General features: G+C 37.5%; 1 protein-coding gene across 1 annotated transcript in view; it reads left to right on the top strand.

Moving 5' to 3' along the window:
• The window catches only part of tenm3 (teneurin transmembrane protein 3), a 227,439-nt gene that overhangs the window by 8,466 nt on the left and 202,394 nt on the right, over positions 1-16,579 (top strand). Inside the window, exon 2 of the mRNA XM_084098060.1 lies at positions 11,981-12,307. Within this exon, the coding sequence (XP_083954186.1) occupies positions 12,076-12,307 (232 nt within the window). The 5' untranslated portion in view covers positions 11,981-12,075. The remainder of the gene's footprint in view (positions 1-11,980; positions 12,308-16,579) is intronic.

Genomic DNA, 16,579 nt, shown 5'->3' with positions numbered 1-16,579 from the left:
CATTATTTAGTTGCTTCGTACAAGCCTTATTTAATTGGCATGTTTTTTTTTTTTGGCAAGTAGTCAGTTTTCATTCACATTATTATTTTCTAACCTTTCATCTACTGCACTACAAACTGGCAGTTGCAGTTTTTCATCATACATATATTGAGTTGCACAATCAGTGCAAGCGTGCTACACAGTCCTTTATGATTTAATTTCTACGAGAGTGTGTGATGGCTGTAACAGCTGGATGGCTCCTCTGGCTCTCACTCTCAGAGCTCAGACGAAGCAGCTCCCGGCGTGCTGATCATCCTCCCTATTGTTTTCTGAGTGGCTTATTAAATTACTCGACCTCCCTCGTATAGTGGGAGCTGTCAATGTGCTGCCCTGCTCCACTCTCCTGCAGGGCTCTCTCTCTCTCTCTCTCTCTCTCTCTCTCTCTCTCTCTCTCTCTCTCTCTCTGTGTCCGATAACAGGAGCTTGTATCGGGGCATTAATCCTTCTGCTCTCTTGGGTGGGATTAATACTCTCTCTTTGTGTAATTATGACCTCATTGCTCTGCTCAGATAAGAGGCAGGTTATCAGGTCAGACGACCATAGAGGGATGGCATGAAGGAAGAAGTGAGTGTCTCGTAGTAGAGGGACATTGGAGGAGACATGGAAAAGTTCACACCGAACACATTTTTGCATCTGTAAGTGCTGTTTTTCTACGTAAACATGTTGTTGATTAATGCCTATGGCTGTTGAGATGTGTCTCGCTGTCTTTGAAGGCAAGAACACATCCTGTGTGAACGGCCCTTTAGACAAGTTGACGTGACACTGTTTGTGCTGACTTTCTGTGACTTTATCAAGGAGACTACATTCTGATTTGTTGTCTTACTCCATGTTTTTCTCTCTCTCTCTCTCTCTCTCTCTCTCTCTCTCTCTCTCTCTCTCTCTCTCTCTCTCTCTCTCTCTCTCTCTCCCTCCCTTCCCTGGATGCCTGCTGTTGCTGCTCTGTGCCATATGGAGCTTTACTGGAACTCCTCTTAAAAGATTCACCAGATGAATCTCTCTCTTACTCTCCCTCTCTCTCTCTCGCTCTCTTGCTCTCTCTTTTGTGCTCACTCGCTCTCTCTCAGCTGATGGCTTTCTCATTTAACAGATTGGCTGATGTGTCAGAGATGACTAGGTTATGCCAGCGCTAAATGAGAGGAGGGAGTAAGAGACAAGTGCTTCCAAAAGCTCAGTGATGCTCCTGGGCCAAAGTTCTGTTTCTGTTTTGTCTCTCTTTGGCATATGTGTTTTTATAGCTTGTGCTTTTGGTCTACATTTGTGTATTATACTTATGTCTCTGACTTTTTGTATTGTATTAATTTATTTATTTGTAAATAGAAAGCTAATGAAGAGAAAGTGAATATACCTGTGATTTGCAGGTCTTGGGAGACTGTTTTTTTTGTTTTGTTTTTTCAGTGTCTCGCAACATGAGCTACTATTTTGAAGATGCTGTAATAAAATAAGTATGTAAATTGGAAGAAAAAAAAGAATTCTGACATCATTTACGTCAATATGTAAATGCATTCCGTAAATATGGATCAATTTTGAGCCTAAAGGTAGGAACTGTAAACTTTTAAATTAAGAATTAAATTATATTCAAATTAATGAATATAAAAATCAGTAAATGATACATAAAATATAAAGAAAAACATTTATTCATTAGACAAATAAAATGACGAAACTATATGTTTAGCAAGGGAGTTTCCTTGAGAAAAGAATCAATATTACAAAAATAAAACAAGGCAAATATTACAAAATGAGACATTAAAAAGTGTAAAAGTCACTTGCTTTTATAAAGTGACACTGCCCAACATCGACACCCACAGGTAAAGTTACAGCGGGAGGCTTGCATCACCTGTTCCCATTGACTTAAAACAGACCCCCTAATGCATGCGCTGGGTTTAGTGGGGGGTAATTGAGAATGATTGGGGGAAAGTCACCTGAGAGGATATGATTGGATATGATTGGTTCGAGCAATACATCCCGCCTCTTGTTTTTGTGCGCATTCTCAAATTAATTAAAAAGTAATTAAACAACTCAGCCTCTTAGATATCACTGCTTTGCCACGTCAAAATCAAACTTGAAATGGCCTGAAAACATGATTACTGTGTGAGTTTTTAGTGAGCAATCAGCCTGGGGAAATTAAAGGTACATCTTCGTGTCTGTGACCAGTGTTTACAAGCCTGAGGAGTGATGAAAATAAGTTGACTATTAAAAAGAAAAGCTTAACATCAATTCACAAATAATATATATATATTATATATATATATATATATATATATATATATATATATATAGTTTAAATTGTTACTGCCTTTAGTTATTATTTTTGGAATAAATGTAAAAATGTGTAAATATACTAACTTGATGAAATTTATACTTGTTTTTAATAAATAGAACATTACATAGTTATTGTAAAAATACAAAATAGAATTGTATTTGATCTCTTTTTTGATGTAATGTTTATTTAACCAGGAAAATCAAGTGTAACAGGGACATACATTTACATATATATATATATATATATATATATATATATATATATATATGAGGAATTTACCTCCTCATTTTAAAACACCACTCCACTGATATTTTAGGCAGCAGATATAAGAGTAATTCACACAAACTACTATATAAATAGAACTAATGTGCTAATTTTACTAAGGATAATTTGTCTGAGTAATGGTGGATGGAGTTAGGGTTAGGTTACTCTGTGTTTTGTGCTCTTAGTGTGACATTGTGAACAGTTATCGGGCCTGTGACTCTGCATGCGGTGTAGCTGCCTCTGAAGAGGGTGTAGTTTCTGCACAGCTATATGTTGTGTGTGAACGGATGAGTCTTGTCCTCGTCAGAATTATCTGTCAGTGTCACGCCATTCTTTTTGTGTCTTGGGCAGCTGCTGTCAAATACTCTCCCCCCCCAACCTCACTAAAACCCACTGACCGCCATTAACACACACACACATCTCAGCCCTCCGCCATCTGGAAACAACTGGGCCCCACTTGAAACACCCGACATAGATTTAGAAGAGCGGGGCTAATTTATAAGAGGCCTGTCCCACCGGCTCAGGTTTCAGGTAGCACTCAACACCCACTGTCTTATATTCACACGTCTTCTGACTGACATGTTCTGCTGCCTGCTTTGACATGCCATAGACATTCACATAGATACATTAATTTAATGTAATAGATTACTTTCAGGTGGGAAACATTATTCACTGAATCTGTCGAGTGAAAAAAATACATGGCAGATTCCAAACCATCAGCATAAATGGTAACCTATGACAACCAAGGTTAAAACAACACAGTCTCACACTGATCTACCCGTTTTGTAAGATCGAAGCATCTTTAGCTATTCTATTGTCTCAAGGCTAAATTAGACACGTTTATCGAGTGGAACAGTTTTCCATCCAGGTGTGTGTGTGTTTAAATGTGTCAGTGGTGGTCTAACTGAAGGCTGTTCGTAATTAGAACTGCTAATGATGAAGTTTAGAGAACGGGCTCCTCCAATTTGGAGCTGGGTGGCATCCCGTTGACCGTGGCAGCTCAAACTTACAGCCAATCACCACAAGGCAGCATAAATCACAGAGAACAGAGAGACATATACGGGGGAGAGGGTAAACACTTCCAGCTGAAAGCATTTGGGTGCTATTTGTTGAGAGGAATGATGTCGTTTATATTGGGTGATCAGCGATGTTTAACAGACCGGCGCTCTATTTCATTTTCTCTCCGTCTCGCACTCATCCCTCTTCATTCTTTTCTCTTTTTCCTCCCCCCTACACACACACACACTGCCTAAACACTCTTTCATCCCTCTGGATTTTCTCTCTCTCAGGGAAGGAGATGGGCCTGAACTCTGTCATCCTGCACATTTGGCGTGGAACATTTTGACACAGGGTGCTGTGGAAGAGTGACGCAGGGAGCCGTGCTGTGACTCGCTTTTGAATGTTTCTGAAAGCACAGAGTGACAACCATTTGAACTGAAACATTTTAATGATGCCTTCGTACTTCCAGGCAGAGGCAGCAGTGGAAAAAGAATGAGAAAGAAAAGTCGTGCCACGTTCAGGAGTTACGGCAAATCCTGCTTTGATGCCACCAGGGTCGCTGCATATTATCTCTGACCCCTCTATTCAGTGAGCAGAGCTTTCATTCCGGCCAGCTGGAAATGAAGTCTCTGGCTACTTTTCTTCGGGCCGCTCCCCTCCATACCGCCACAGTTCCGGTGATTATGTAGCTTCGGTGAGCGGCCGCTCGGCTGCAACGTCGTCCAAAAGTTTCAATTTCACACCATGTTCAGCCGCATCCAACCCTCCTATTCCACAAGGACCCTCTGTCAACCCCTGTAACCCCCCCAACTTACCTTGATACGTTTCCTTTTTCTCTCACATCGATAGCTCCTCTGTTTCCAATTTTACCAGCCCTCACTGTCAGTGTCTGGGTATTCTGCTGGGTGAAAAACGCTCTCTCTCTCTCTCTCTCTCTCTCTCTCTCTCTCTCTCTCTCTCTCTCTCTCTCTCTCTCTCTCTCTCTCTCTCTCTCGCACTTTCTCGCCCTCTGTCTTTCACACCCTTTCTTTCTGTGTTTCTTTCCAACTTTTTCAGTGCTAGTGTGTCTGATGAGCTCAAGCTGTTGAGTCTGCCTCTTAACAGATCGCAGATTATTAGCATGTGGCCTGAATGCCTTGCTCCCACAGTTAAACCACTCTATTGATGGAGATAATCATTACAACTATACACACAGTAACACACCCATCTCTCTAAATACTTTGCTCTCTCCCTCCATGTTAGGAAACATTCTCTTGTGCTCTTTGATTAACCATTTGATGCATGATATCAATCTTCAAAAGACACTTTTTTTAACCATTCAAGATGCGAACGAGTGACCTTTTACCCTTGTTTGTTATTCTTTATGACTACCTCTTTATATCTCTTTTCTTTGGTGTTGTTTTGTGTAACGAAAGAAAAAGTATATGAGATAGAGAAAAGGAAGTCGCGAAAAGTGTAGGTTGGAACAGTTGGGACAGACCCGGCCACGCCAGCTAGACCCACTCTGTGTTTTGGAAATTGCACGGTGAACTTTCAGACGTTGGGTGCAGAGCGTTTCATATCTTTAGTGCTGAAGTGTGCTGTCAAGTTCTTAAGGTGAATACCTGTTTACAGCCCTCGAACCTCATTTTCTCCAAAGCCATTCTCCCTACCTTTGATGGCCAGACTCATCACACACACACACACACACACACACAAAACCCACAGACTTTTTGCACACACAGTCATTCACACTCACACATTCTTATATTGCTCCGAGTGAGCATACTGCTTTAATCATTTTTTTTTTCTTTTTTCGTTTTCTATTAACATTTTTAATTTCAAATACAGCTTGTACAGTATAAATTAATCTTCCTTGGTTGTATTTAGAACAAAAGTAGACTTGTTCGATTGATATTACTTAAATATATTCAGCTCTTTTTTTGGAGGACGAAAAGTAAGAAAAAAATAATAAAAGGAATAATTATTATTCTTTTAAAGTAAAAAGAAATTTAGATAATATAATAATTTATTCGTCAAGGGTTTCATTATATTTACGTTTATCTTTTTACTTTCTTTGACCGAAGCTATTCGCAAGTCTAGGTTGCAAACACAAAAAAGCCAGACTTATGGTATTTCATGAATGCACAACATTAGTCGCATGGCTCTGACTTTTTTCTACTTTTTCCTGCTTTTAATCAGCTGCCTTAGAGAACAAAAACTTTTGATGTTTTACCTCGAATACCTTCACATTCCAGCACTGAGCTTCTTAACATTAAAATGTTTATATTAGTTGTAAGCAAGTGTATGTGAAAGAGAGAGCGGGAAAGAGAAATCTTTTTCCTTATGACTGAGGTCAAGTGAGCAGTTTTGGTCGTGACCAGTTCAGCCCAGCACAATTCCTCAACAGAGGAGTCTTGGAATAGGAAAGAAGTAACAAGACAAAAGGAAAAAGAGCAGAAGTGTTTAGGCAGGTAATCCCTTGCTGTAGGAAAATGGATCACTTCCATTCCAAACCTGATTCATTCCCTCTTTTAGTGTATCCTGTCCGTTCCTCCCTTTCTTCTTCTTTAATTCCACGCTTCTTTCATCTCACCAATTCAAATAGTCATAGGAAAGATTAACGGCGGGAGGGAAAAGCTGCTTTTTTGATGATGGCATTTGTGGGATAAACAAAAGATCTCGACAGCAGCTAACACTGAACTTTTTCTTTCCTTTGATCCCAATTTACAGAGCTCCTTCACTTGATTTTCCTCTTTCTCTTTCACTCACTCTCTCACTTTTCTTTCATACGGAACTCTTAACTTTTATATTGGATACAGTTGTGCTGGTCTGGCTTGTGTTTCTTCTCTTTTTGAGCTTTCATATCAGACAAGCTGGCAAAACATAAACCTACAACCCTACCACCGGCCAAAAAAGAAGAAAGATGGAGAGAAGAAATTCTCATAAAAGTAGAAATGCCCAGCTGATGTTTCCAAGCTGTTGAGTATGATGGGAGTTCTGGCAATGTTACGGAAAAGGAATATTTTTCCTCCAGTTCATTTTAGTTGCTTTTTAACCTTCCGAATGAAGTCATCTTTCGAGTGTGCTCAGCCGGTAATTTAGCTGGCTTTCTCACTGATCATTTCTCTTTTTTGCATTCTCTCTTCCTGGCTGTTGTGAGAAAGATATTAACCTGTGCATTGAGACAGAAAAAAAAAATGAAAATTTTCTAATTAAAGTTGTGTGTTTTTGAAGATAATGTTTCAATAATGTAAATCAGCAATACAATCTGACAACAGTGGAATTCTTTAAAATTCTTTGTTTATTTTTTGTTTAGGCTTGTCCACCTACACTGTAAAAATGATTTTTCGAAGTTGGAAATAAAACAAAGATTATTGCACTGTAGAAAACAAAAGCTGCTTCCTTACAATCAAAATGTCTAAATTAAGACATTTCAACTTAAATTACATTAAACTCACTTAAAAATGTGTTGAATCTTGTACAACTTCAGAAAGTTGAAATTGCTTAACTTATTTTGATAGTCAAAGCAATGTAAAAACAGATGTTGTCATAACTTATTGATCATATCATGTTTTACAGTGTGAAGTATGTTTTACAAGCACTTTTAAAATGCTATTTCAGTCTTTCTACTTCAAAATTTCATGTTTAATTCAATGTGTTACTTGCCATTATTTTGTAATTATTTGTGAAATTTAGCAGTTTGAGTAAAAATTATTAGTTTTTATTCAGTGTTGACAGAGAAACAAGCAGTATTGTCTAAAACATATATTTTGCTTAACTGTCTTCTAGTATTGCAAAAATTATCAATTATAATAAAAAATAACAAGTTAAAAATAATAATAATATATGTTTTTATTGTTTTCTTGTTGATTTAACAACTAAGTTTAATTGCATTTATGTTTTCATTTATTTTAGAATAAACATGTGTGTCTCTTTTAAAGTGTCTCTTTTATCTGAAAGGCAGAGCTTCCATTGCTACAGCCGCGATATTGTGTGGCACAATTCTTCCACTTCAGTGCTGGTCTGTCTCGTACTTGTCCTCACACTGTCTAGTCACGTGCATGACACTCACACACACAGAAATACACAGGGACTGACACACAGGTCACCTGGAACTGGCTACGGTCATTTATGAAGCAACCAGGGACATGTGCAGAAACACAAATGCACACATTTGCACATGTGAAAACAGTGCATATTCATCTTTGGCTGTAGCATGTTCAAGCTGAAATCCCCCCGTTGAGCCAAGTGTTACTTTTCCGCTTGACTTGATTCCTGCATCCGCTCTCACGGACAAGCACACACATGCATACGCAAAACACACACACACACACACACACACACACACACACACATACTCTTTCAACACTGAGTGACTCATTCTACAAACACACTGAGACGTATGCACACTGATTAGTGCTGTTTCTTATTCGAGGGGTTCATAGTCTGGTGGGCGTTTAAAACTGTTGTAGAGGAAGTTGTGGACTGTCGCTCTGTGTTTGTTTAAATAGTAATAGAGATTAGGGATGAAAATAAAGGGAGAAAACACATCAGCCGCAGCTGTTGTTGCTTCTTGAGGAGGACTTTATATTAACATACAAAACAGGACAGTGACAGTTGTGGATTTTCAGGTTCATTTGGTCGAGGCTAGTCCCCTCTAGCTGTATGGACGTCTCTGTTCCCACAAACCAGGCAAATTCAGATTTCATCTGTGCTGTGAGCCATCAATAATGCTCTTTATCATAAATAAATGTTGCCCCACAATAACATTTCCATGTCAGATGCTCAGCATGGGCCCTCCATATGAGGGGAAATGTATAATGTAAACATTATGAGATTTGTCTAATTTGTTAGAAGACATGCTTTAGCATTTTGCCTACGCTCCCAAATCAAATACATTTTAATAATATGAACTGTACATTGATTCCGGAATTTATGTTTGGATGTATTATTATTAAAATAATTCTGGCTGATTTGTGCAGGAAATCACTGCTGATGTGTCCACTGAAGCATGACATATTAATATATTCTCATTGATAATTTAACATATTCACTGCAAACGTAAACGATCCCTCAGACTCCCATGCCAATAGACAGCTCAAATTATTTCAACAAACCTCTTGTAACAGTTTGCCATATTAGTGATGTCAATGTTTTCCTATTTAAGGCTTGGTGCTAGTCATTGAACCGCAGCAATTTTTAATTAAGAATTTAATTACCAATAATGCAGTCGATCAGCTGCTTCTAATTCATTTCAAAGAATCAGATAAATACGGTGCACATATTCATCATAGACAAAAGTGTTCTTTGTTAAGTTAGCTGATTAGAAAATATATTTAGCCTTTTATCATTTTGTTCATAGTTTTTTTTTTTTTTTTTTACTTACACAAAAAAATCTTAAAATTGCTTAAATCTAATTATTGGGCTGATTCAAGCATTTGAGAATAAGCTCACTTTTTTGTAATTTTTATTTTCTATTCAACAGTGCTTTAAATCATTTTATACATTTCCATACTAGGTGCCTAAGGCTCAAATTAATACAGTATCTCTGAAAGTTTGGTGGTTATGATGGTGGTGAGAAGATAAATGGTCAATAAAAAGTGGAACTTCTGGTAACAATGTAATTTATACTGCAGTGGCATCAGCATATGGGCCTGACAAGCAAAAGATTTTGTCTCTGTTCCGAGGAGCAATATGGCGTGTGTGTGTGTGTGTGTGTGTACCTACTTAACTATATTTTGGGGACAAATTTGTACCCAGAAGTGACCAAAATCTCCAAAAAACTTCCTTTAGGGACGTCCTCATTTGTATATCTGGTATAAAAATAAAGTAATTTAAGGTTTTTAAAAAAAATGTAAAAATGCATAAAGTTTTCTGTGATGGGTAGGTTTAGGGGTAGGGTTAGTGTAAGGGAATAAAATATACAGTTTGTACAGTATAAAAAACATTACGTCTATGGAATGTCCCCATTTAGATACTGTAGATAAGCAAACGTGTGTGTGTGTGTGTGTGTGTGTGCGTGTGTGTGTGTGTGTGTGTGTGTGTGTGTGTGTGTGTGTGTGTGTGCTGATGCTTTTATTTGTGAGTTCAATATGTACACTCAGGCCCACTTGAAATCTGCATGCACATAACAGAAAAAATATAACTGCTGAAAATGTGAAAATTCTTCATATACAGCATTAAAGCCATATCAAAGATGTTCACGCTCATTTTCAGCACGAACCAATAAGAGCTCGGATCTGCGACAGAAGCACCTCAGAACGCTCTCTGCCATTTCAGTCAGCAACAGAGCACTCACACACACACTCAAACACTGCTTCACACTTAAGAGACATTATGATTACCCCTCTATTCTGCCTTTCAACCTTTTTTTTTTTCTTTCTCTTCTTTTTTTTCTTTCTGCTGTCTGACACATTAACGTTGGACATAAGATTATCCAACAGCAATTTTCGCCTAAAACATCCAAACCCCTCTGTTTCAGGGCCCCTCAAATCTCCAGTCCTTTAACACGTCCTTTAAATCACGCACATCGCATGCACAAAATCAAGAGCGCTGCCTCTGAGAGAGAGCGGGTGAAAGAGGAATGGCGAAAAAAGTATGTTTGAGCATGAAAAGCAAAGCATGCATGTTGGGAGGGCTCCAAAAGAGGGCCAGCCAAGAAAGAAATTAAAGTACAGCGATTATCTGGACCCAGAATTAGAAGCAGAGGGTTTTGGACTAATAAACATTTGAAACGCACCCCAGGGCCCTCGCCATCATTTATTACTCCACCATCTCCCATTAATGTATTTTTCTTCATCGATTCCCAGGATGTTTTAGGTAGATTTTATTAATTCTTTCTGGCAGGGTTTAATGAAAGGTTGTTGGTTATTTTATTTTTTTCCCTCTTCCTTTCCCAATCCCCTTCCGCTTTGTAAGTACTGATCCGGTGTTTTATTTCTGTCTTCTAATGACTGTATCGTTGTTATCAGTAACTCTTGCCGTATCACAGGCCGACAAAGAGCGGTCATCAATTAACTGACACCACCCCCACCGAAGTGTCCCGTTCTGACCTCTCAGCACTGCACTTAAGCTTATCAACTCCAAAAACAAAGCACCCCTCCATAGTCTCTTTCACATACACAGACTAGCATTATAAGAAATTATATTTTACATGAGTTTTGAAAGACTGTGTATGTACCAAAAAACAATGTAAGATAAATCCACTACACATCTAATATTGCATTTCCGTTGTTGGTTATATGAAAAAATAATCATCCACAGTTAGTGTAGTTCAAACAAATGATTATTTGGTAACACTTTACAGTTAGGTCTCATCACTTACCGGTAATGTTAATTGAACCATTTACTAACATGAACTAACAATGAGCAATACATTTGTTACAGTATTCATTAATCTTTGTTAATATTAGTTAATACAAATACAGTTTATTGCTAGTTCATGTTAGCTCAGGTGCATTAAATAATATTGACAGATACAACTTTTGATCTTGATAATGTATTAGTAAATATTAAATTTAACATTATCATACATGCTTTATAAGTATTTTTCATTGTAAGTTTCTGTTAACTAATGTTAACAAATATAACCTTTTTGTAAAGTGTTGAAGACACTATAAACCAATAAAAAAAAATATAAAAAACACAGATTCAAACTAATTATGTATTAATATTTATCTGGATATTCACATTCACTACCATTCAAAAGTTTTGAGTCATAATTATGTATTTATTTATTTTTTGTTTGTTTGTTGAAAGAAATGCTTATTTTTATTAAAACTTTTATTCAGCAAGGATGCATGTAATTGAACAAAACTGACAATACATATATTTTTAATGTTAAAAAATGTCTAAATGTTTTGAACTTTCTATTCATCAAATTTGAGAATAATAAATGTTTCTTGAGCACCAAATCAGCACATTAGAAGGATTTCTGAAGGATCATTTCAACATTGGAGAATGGAGTAAAAATAAAAACTGCCAGATCAGTTGTGCCATCACAGGAATATATTACATTTTAAAATAGTTTGATAAATATATCAAATAAATAAGTAGAATTAGTTATTTTAAATGGTAATAATATTTAATTATAATATATTATGTTTTTCTGTATTTTTGTTCAAATAAATGCAGCCTTGGTGAGCATAAGAGACTTCTTTCAACAAAAAAAAAACTACATTCAAAATGTCAAGTAAGGGCTCTTGAGTAAAACCAAGCACACAGGCTGCGGGAAACACTCTCACGCTGTCTCACGAAAGACGCCACCCTCATGTCTCCCGACAGACCAGAAGGTGGAAAGGATTTGTGAATCCTGGGAAGATTAAGTGTACAGCTTAGTGCTGTGTGACCGCTAGTTTACACTTTTTTTTTTTAATTCTTCTTTCTCTCCCTCCCTCTCTTTCCCGATCCCCATGTGCCCCTTCTCTCGCTCTCCAGGTAGACAACAGTAAGCTCACAGTCGGGCGGAGCCTGCGTCGAGCGAGCGCTCCGATTGGTTGCCTCGTTGCGTTACCTCGCGTCATGCGGGCAGGATGGATGTGAAAGAACGCAGGCCCTACTGCTCACTTACCAAGAGCAGGAGAGAGAAAGAGCGCCGCTACACGGGCTCATCCGGCGACAGCGAGGACTGCCGCGTGCCCACCCAGAAGTCCTACAGCTCCAGCGAGACGCTCAAGGCCTTCGACCACGACTCCTCGCGTCTGCTGTACGGAGGCCACGTCAAAGAGATGGTCCACCGAGAGGCTGATGAGTACGGCCGCCAAGGTGAGTCACCTGTGCCTGTCATACCTCACAGATGCAGGACCAATCCATTATGACTTTACACAGTCCAGAGGTCACATGTCACACAGCTTTACAGCACATACTGAGAAAAAATAACAACAACATATGCCTAGAAATATGCCAAGAATGACTTCTGGATGGATCACATTCAAATAATAATATATGTGATGTACAACCATAATTATACATAATTAGAGGAAATGAAGTTTGGTTTGGCACGACCGTACGCTTTCTCTGAGAAAACATTTACTCACTTTTGATTGAAAAATGAAGCGGATTCAAAAACAGATTAGACAGATTTACGGACACAAACTCACTCTGCTACTCGCCTAGTCGACGGAGCGAAGAAATAAAGCATTTCCTCTGATTACCACAATCCAAACCCCCTCGACCGAGCCCCTCATTTTCACATCCGAAGTTTCTGTTATAACATATGCCCACGTGTCCCATTGGCAATAATGAATGGCACCATAAAAAACATAAACTGCATTATTGCGCTGTTCTAAAGTTTGCAATGCACCCTGGTCGGCCACAGTTTTATTACTAATTATGAGCGCAGAGGGTCCGCAAGCATTCGCACAGCCGCACTTATAAAATCACATTCATTGAGTTCTTTGTTGTTTTTCTTTTTGTTTCTTCTGCATGTAAGGCTTCATCAAAATATGCACCAGTAAAGGTGAGTTTTTGCGCTGTGGATTTAGCACATTTGGGTCAAATGTTGTTGTTTTTTTTCCCTAGGTGTTGTGATTGTCTGCGTTAGCACTGTGTGTTTGTGTGCCCTTAACGTAAGTGTTGTGTTAAGCTGAAGGTCAGCCTAGCTGTTATCAGTCACTGGAGTGCTAGAGGCTCTGTCTGTTGAGTGTGTTTATTTTAGAAAGCACAGGAAGTGACACCAGATTACAGCAGGGGGTAAAGGAGCAGTCTGCCTGCAACCATTATGCAGGGTAGCCCACTCAGTCGCAGAGAGAGAGAGAGAGAGAGTAAAGGCGCTCACAGATGTAGTGCAGACACCGTTGAGCTCTTGAGAGACTGCACTCCGGCCTCAACACGGTCTTCAACACTCTCCCCATAATCACCCTGCCGCAGACGTCACCTAACCCAGTCTCAAGCCCTAACCTTGGCACGCAACAGCGTTCGTCATGAAACTAATTCCTCCCGTGTGATATATTTTTAGCCTTTAGACCATTGCAAAAAGAGCTATACCTAGATAATTAATTTGTGGAATAGAAAAGACCAGGCAGGCGAACTGAAATTGTTAATTAGCCATTACACAACAATGGCAGATTGGAATTACTGAGATCTGAAATAACGTAGCCTTGCTGGGAAGTGCTGCCGTTCAGTTCCATTACAAAGTTCCATAAAGTTCATTACCAGTTCATTGATTGCTTTCAAACTCAAATTAACACTTCATAAATATTTGAGCAGAAAAGCCATAATTGCTCAATTATCTTATCCTGTACAATTTCATCTACACTAATTGGTGTTCATTTGGAATTTATATGATTTTAATTGAACTTCGGTGGAACCCCGATTATTTCTGTAGTTAATAGCCCTTATTAATTCCTGTTAATGCAGGGGATCAATGGTTTTCTTTTTCATTGCTTTCCTTTTTTATCGCCATCCTAATAAAATGTGGCTCTTTTTTCCAGTGATTGTTTTAACATGAAATTCTTTGGCTTAAAATAACTGTAGTCACTTACGCATTAACACTTTATTAGGTTTAATTTGTTAACATTATCAGATATATTTAGAATATTTACTTCAGAATGCTTTTCATCCTTTGCATGATAGATATGATTTGTTTGATTTAGTAAAATGAATTTAATTGATTTGATTTAGTCAAGATAAATAGTTTTTTCTTCTTTTTCCTTTTTTTTTAACAAAGAAATGCATTTAAAACATTTTGAAATCATTTGAAAATGTTGCGCTGCATCCTTTGAGGAGTCGTAACCATTAAAAGTTACGAGGATCTGCTTGCAAACGACTAAATAAATGATCCGTTTAAAGACCAATATATTTCCACAATATATATGGTCTCAGTAAATGTGAGGAAGCTTTTTTTTTTTTTTTCTCTGGCATCGCGGTTTTTCAGGACTCAGTGTTTTTGGAGCTGTGCACACCTATCACCATGGCAGATAAGCTCCCTCCATGGAATGCAGTCAGAGTTTGGAAATCATTAGATCCAGACAAAAAGAACTGGAAATGAATTGGAACTCGTAGCGGCTGCTAAGCTGAAAGTTCTTTCACATCGTCTAACGTGAAGATACGGTTTAAAGTTTGGATTTAATGAATTGTAAATGAATCTGTTTTATTATTTTTCAATGGCATGGATTGATTTGTGTTTTAGTCTTGTTTAGTTTTTAGTTTTTTTTCCCTTTGGTTGCTTTTATAAAGTTTTTTGTTTTTTGTTTTGTTTCTTTGTTTATGGCGGAAGCATGTGTTTTAAATTATTTATTATTATATTTATTATAATTATATGTATATTTATTTATTATATTTAATTTGTAGACATTATTAAAAAAATACTTCAGTATTTGTTTTACATGTTTTAGCCCAGCAGCACATTATTTGTTTGTTATTTATTTTATTTTTTTAACTAAAGTTGATTACTCAGCTATTTAGTATGTAATCATTATCCACTTTTTTGTTCTTTGAATTTATTTTATCATTAATTTAAAGTTATTCTTAATTGTAGAATGAAAATATTTAAGTTTTTAAAATGAATTTTAAATTATCTATAAAATATATTTATATTTTGATGATGATGTGTATTGATTATCAACTACTATTATATGTTATTAAATAAGTATATTAATATTTCTAATCATATTTATGTTTTAGAATCATATTTTTGTTTGACAACAACATATATTTGTATATGAATTTCAACATGTAGCAGTAATTTTTTTTTAGTCATCTTGCCTTTGAAGTCAGATATTAACAGCCTGGAGACATTTCTGAAATCATCATCCAGATTTAAAGTGCTAAAAGTACCTGACTGCTCACACTATGGCATGATGAAGCTGTCTCCTTGTCTGTGCACATTTCCCCCTTACAGTTTTCACTGCAAAAGTAATTACATTTTAATTGCGAAATTATCTAATGATTGGACGTCTGAAGACAACAGCATGCTAGAGGTATTTTCTTTGTGTTCTATCCCATGCATAAATGGTGCAAACTACAGTAAGTCTTGCTATAAATAATACGACAGTTTTGATTGCAGAAAATCGGATACATATTGTGAACTTGACACGGATATAAATAATCGTTCATTTTAGTGGTAGTTTTCCCTTAGTTTGAGACTTTGCACAGCCCATGAGACTGCAGTCAGTTCATTAAAACATTTTTAAAGAGCATGTAAACGGCTGTTTAGACGTGTTGCCGCGGTGTTCCTCTCACGGTTAATTGCTAAAATTCCAAAATACATGTACTGTAGAAGGTGCACAGAGAAAACATCATCAGTCTCACTGTGAAACATTTTTCAAGCTCATTTTCAAGCTCACTTAGCACAACTAGGGCTGCCAGGGAACATACGTGGTGCTACAGAATAACAATTAGTCATGTGACTGCCCACCGTTATCAGCGAAAAGTGTTTGTATCTGTATTTTTTTAAATAAATAAACAAAGACAGAAGTAGGAATTTATATCTTATGACAGTTGTCTCAAATAAAATTTCTGTTATCCTTTATATCCTTTTAAGTTGTAGCCTTGGGTTGTTACACACACACACACACACACATTTGTGTCTTTGTTGCAATGTCACCTAGCACATTTATTTATTTGTTTATTTATTTGCTTTCACAGGGTTAGCTAGTATACATTTCATAGTCATTCAGCAGAAAGAAATTCTGGTAACTTGGGTTTATATCTGTGGTTCCAAATACCGATCAGAAGTCACATTTGCAGTACATTGTGGGTCTTCAGGGAACAGACTGCTAAGTCTGCGGATATTTGACTGTCTGATGAGACTTGATAGTCTCTTTGTTCCACACATGGGGTGTTAGCTTGCCGTGTGTGTGTGTGTGTGTGTGTGTGTGTGTGTGTGTGTGTGTGTGTGTGTGTGTGTGTGCGTGTGTGTGTGTGTGTGTGTGTGTGTGTGTGTGTGTGTGTGTGTGTGTGTGTGTGTGTGTGTGTGTGCGTTGTTTACAGAAGCTTTCCTTTCTGTCTGGCTTTTGGGTCAGTTGATACAATCTCCAATGCCAAAAATGAGACAAAAAAAAATATAGATTGTGCTATCAATTTACACCTTTAGTT

Source organism: Abramis brama, assembly GCF_963993115.1.
Source record: "Abramis brama genome assembly, chromosome: 2".
NCBI classification, from domain to species: domain Eukaryota; kingdom Metazoa; phylum Chordata; class Actinopteri; order Cypriniformes; family Leuciscidae; genus Abramis; species Abramis brama.
This window is presented reverse-complemented; position numbering and strand designations above follow the sequence as displayed.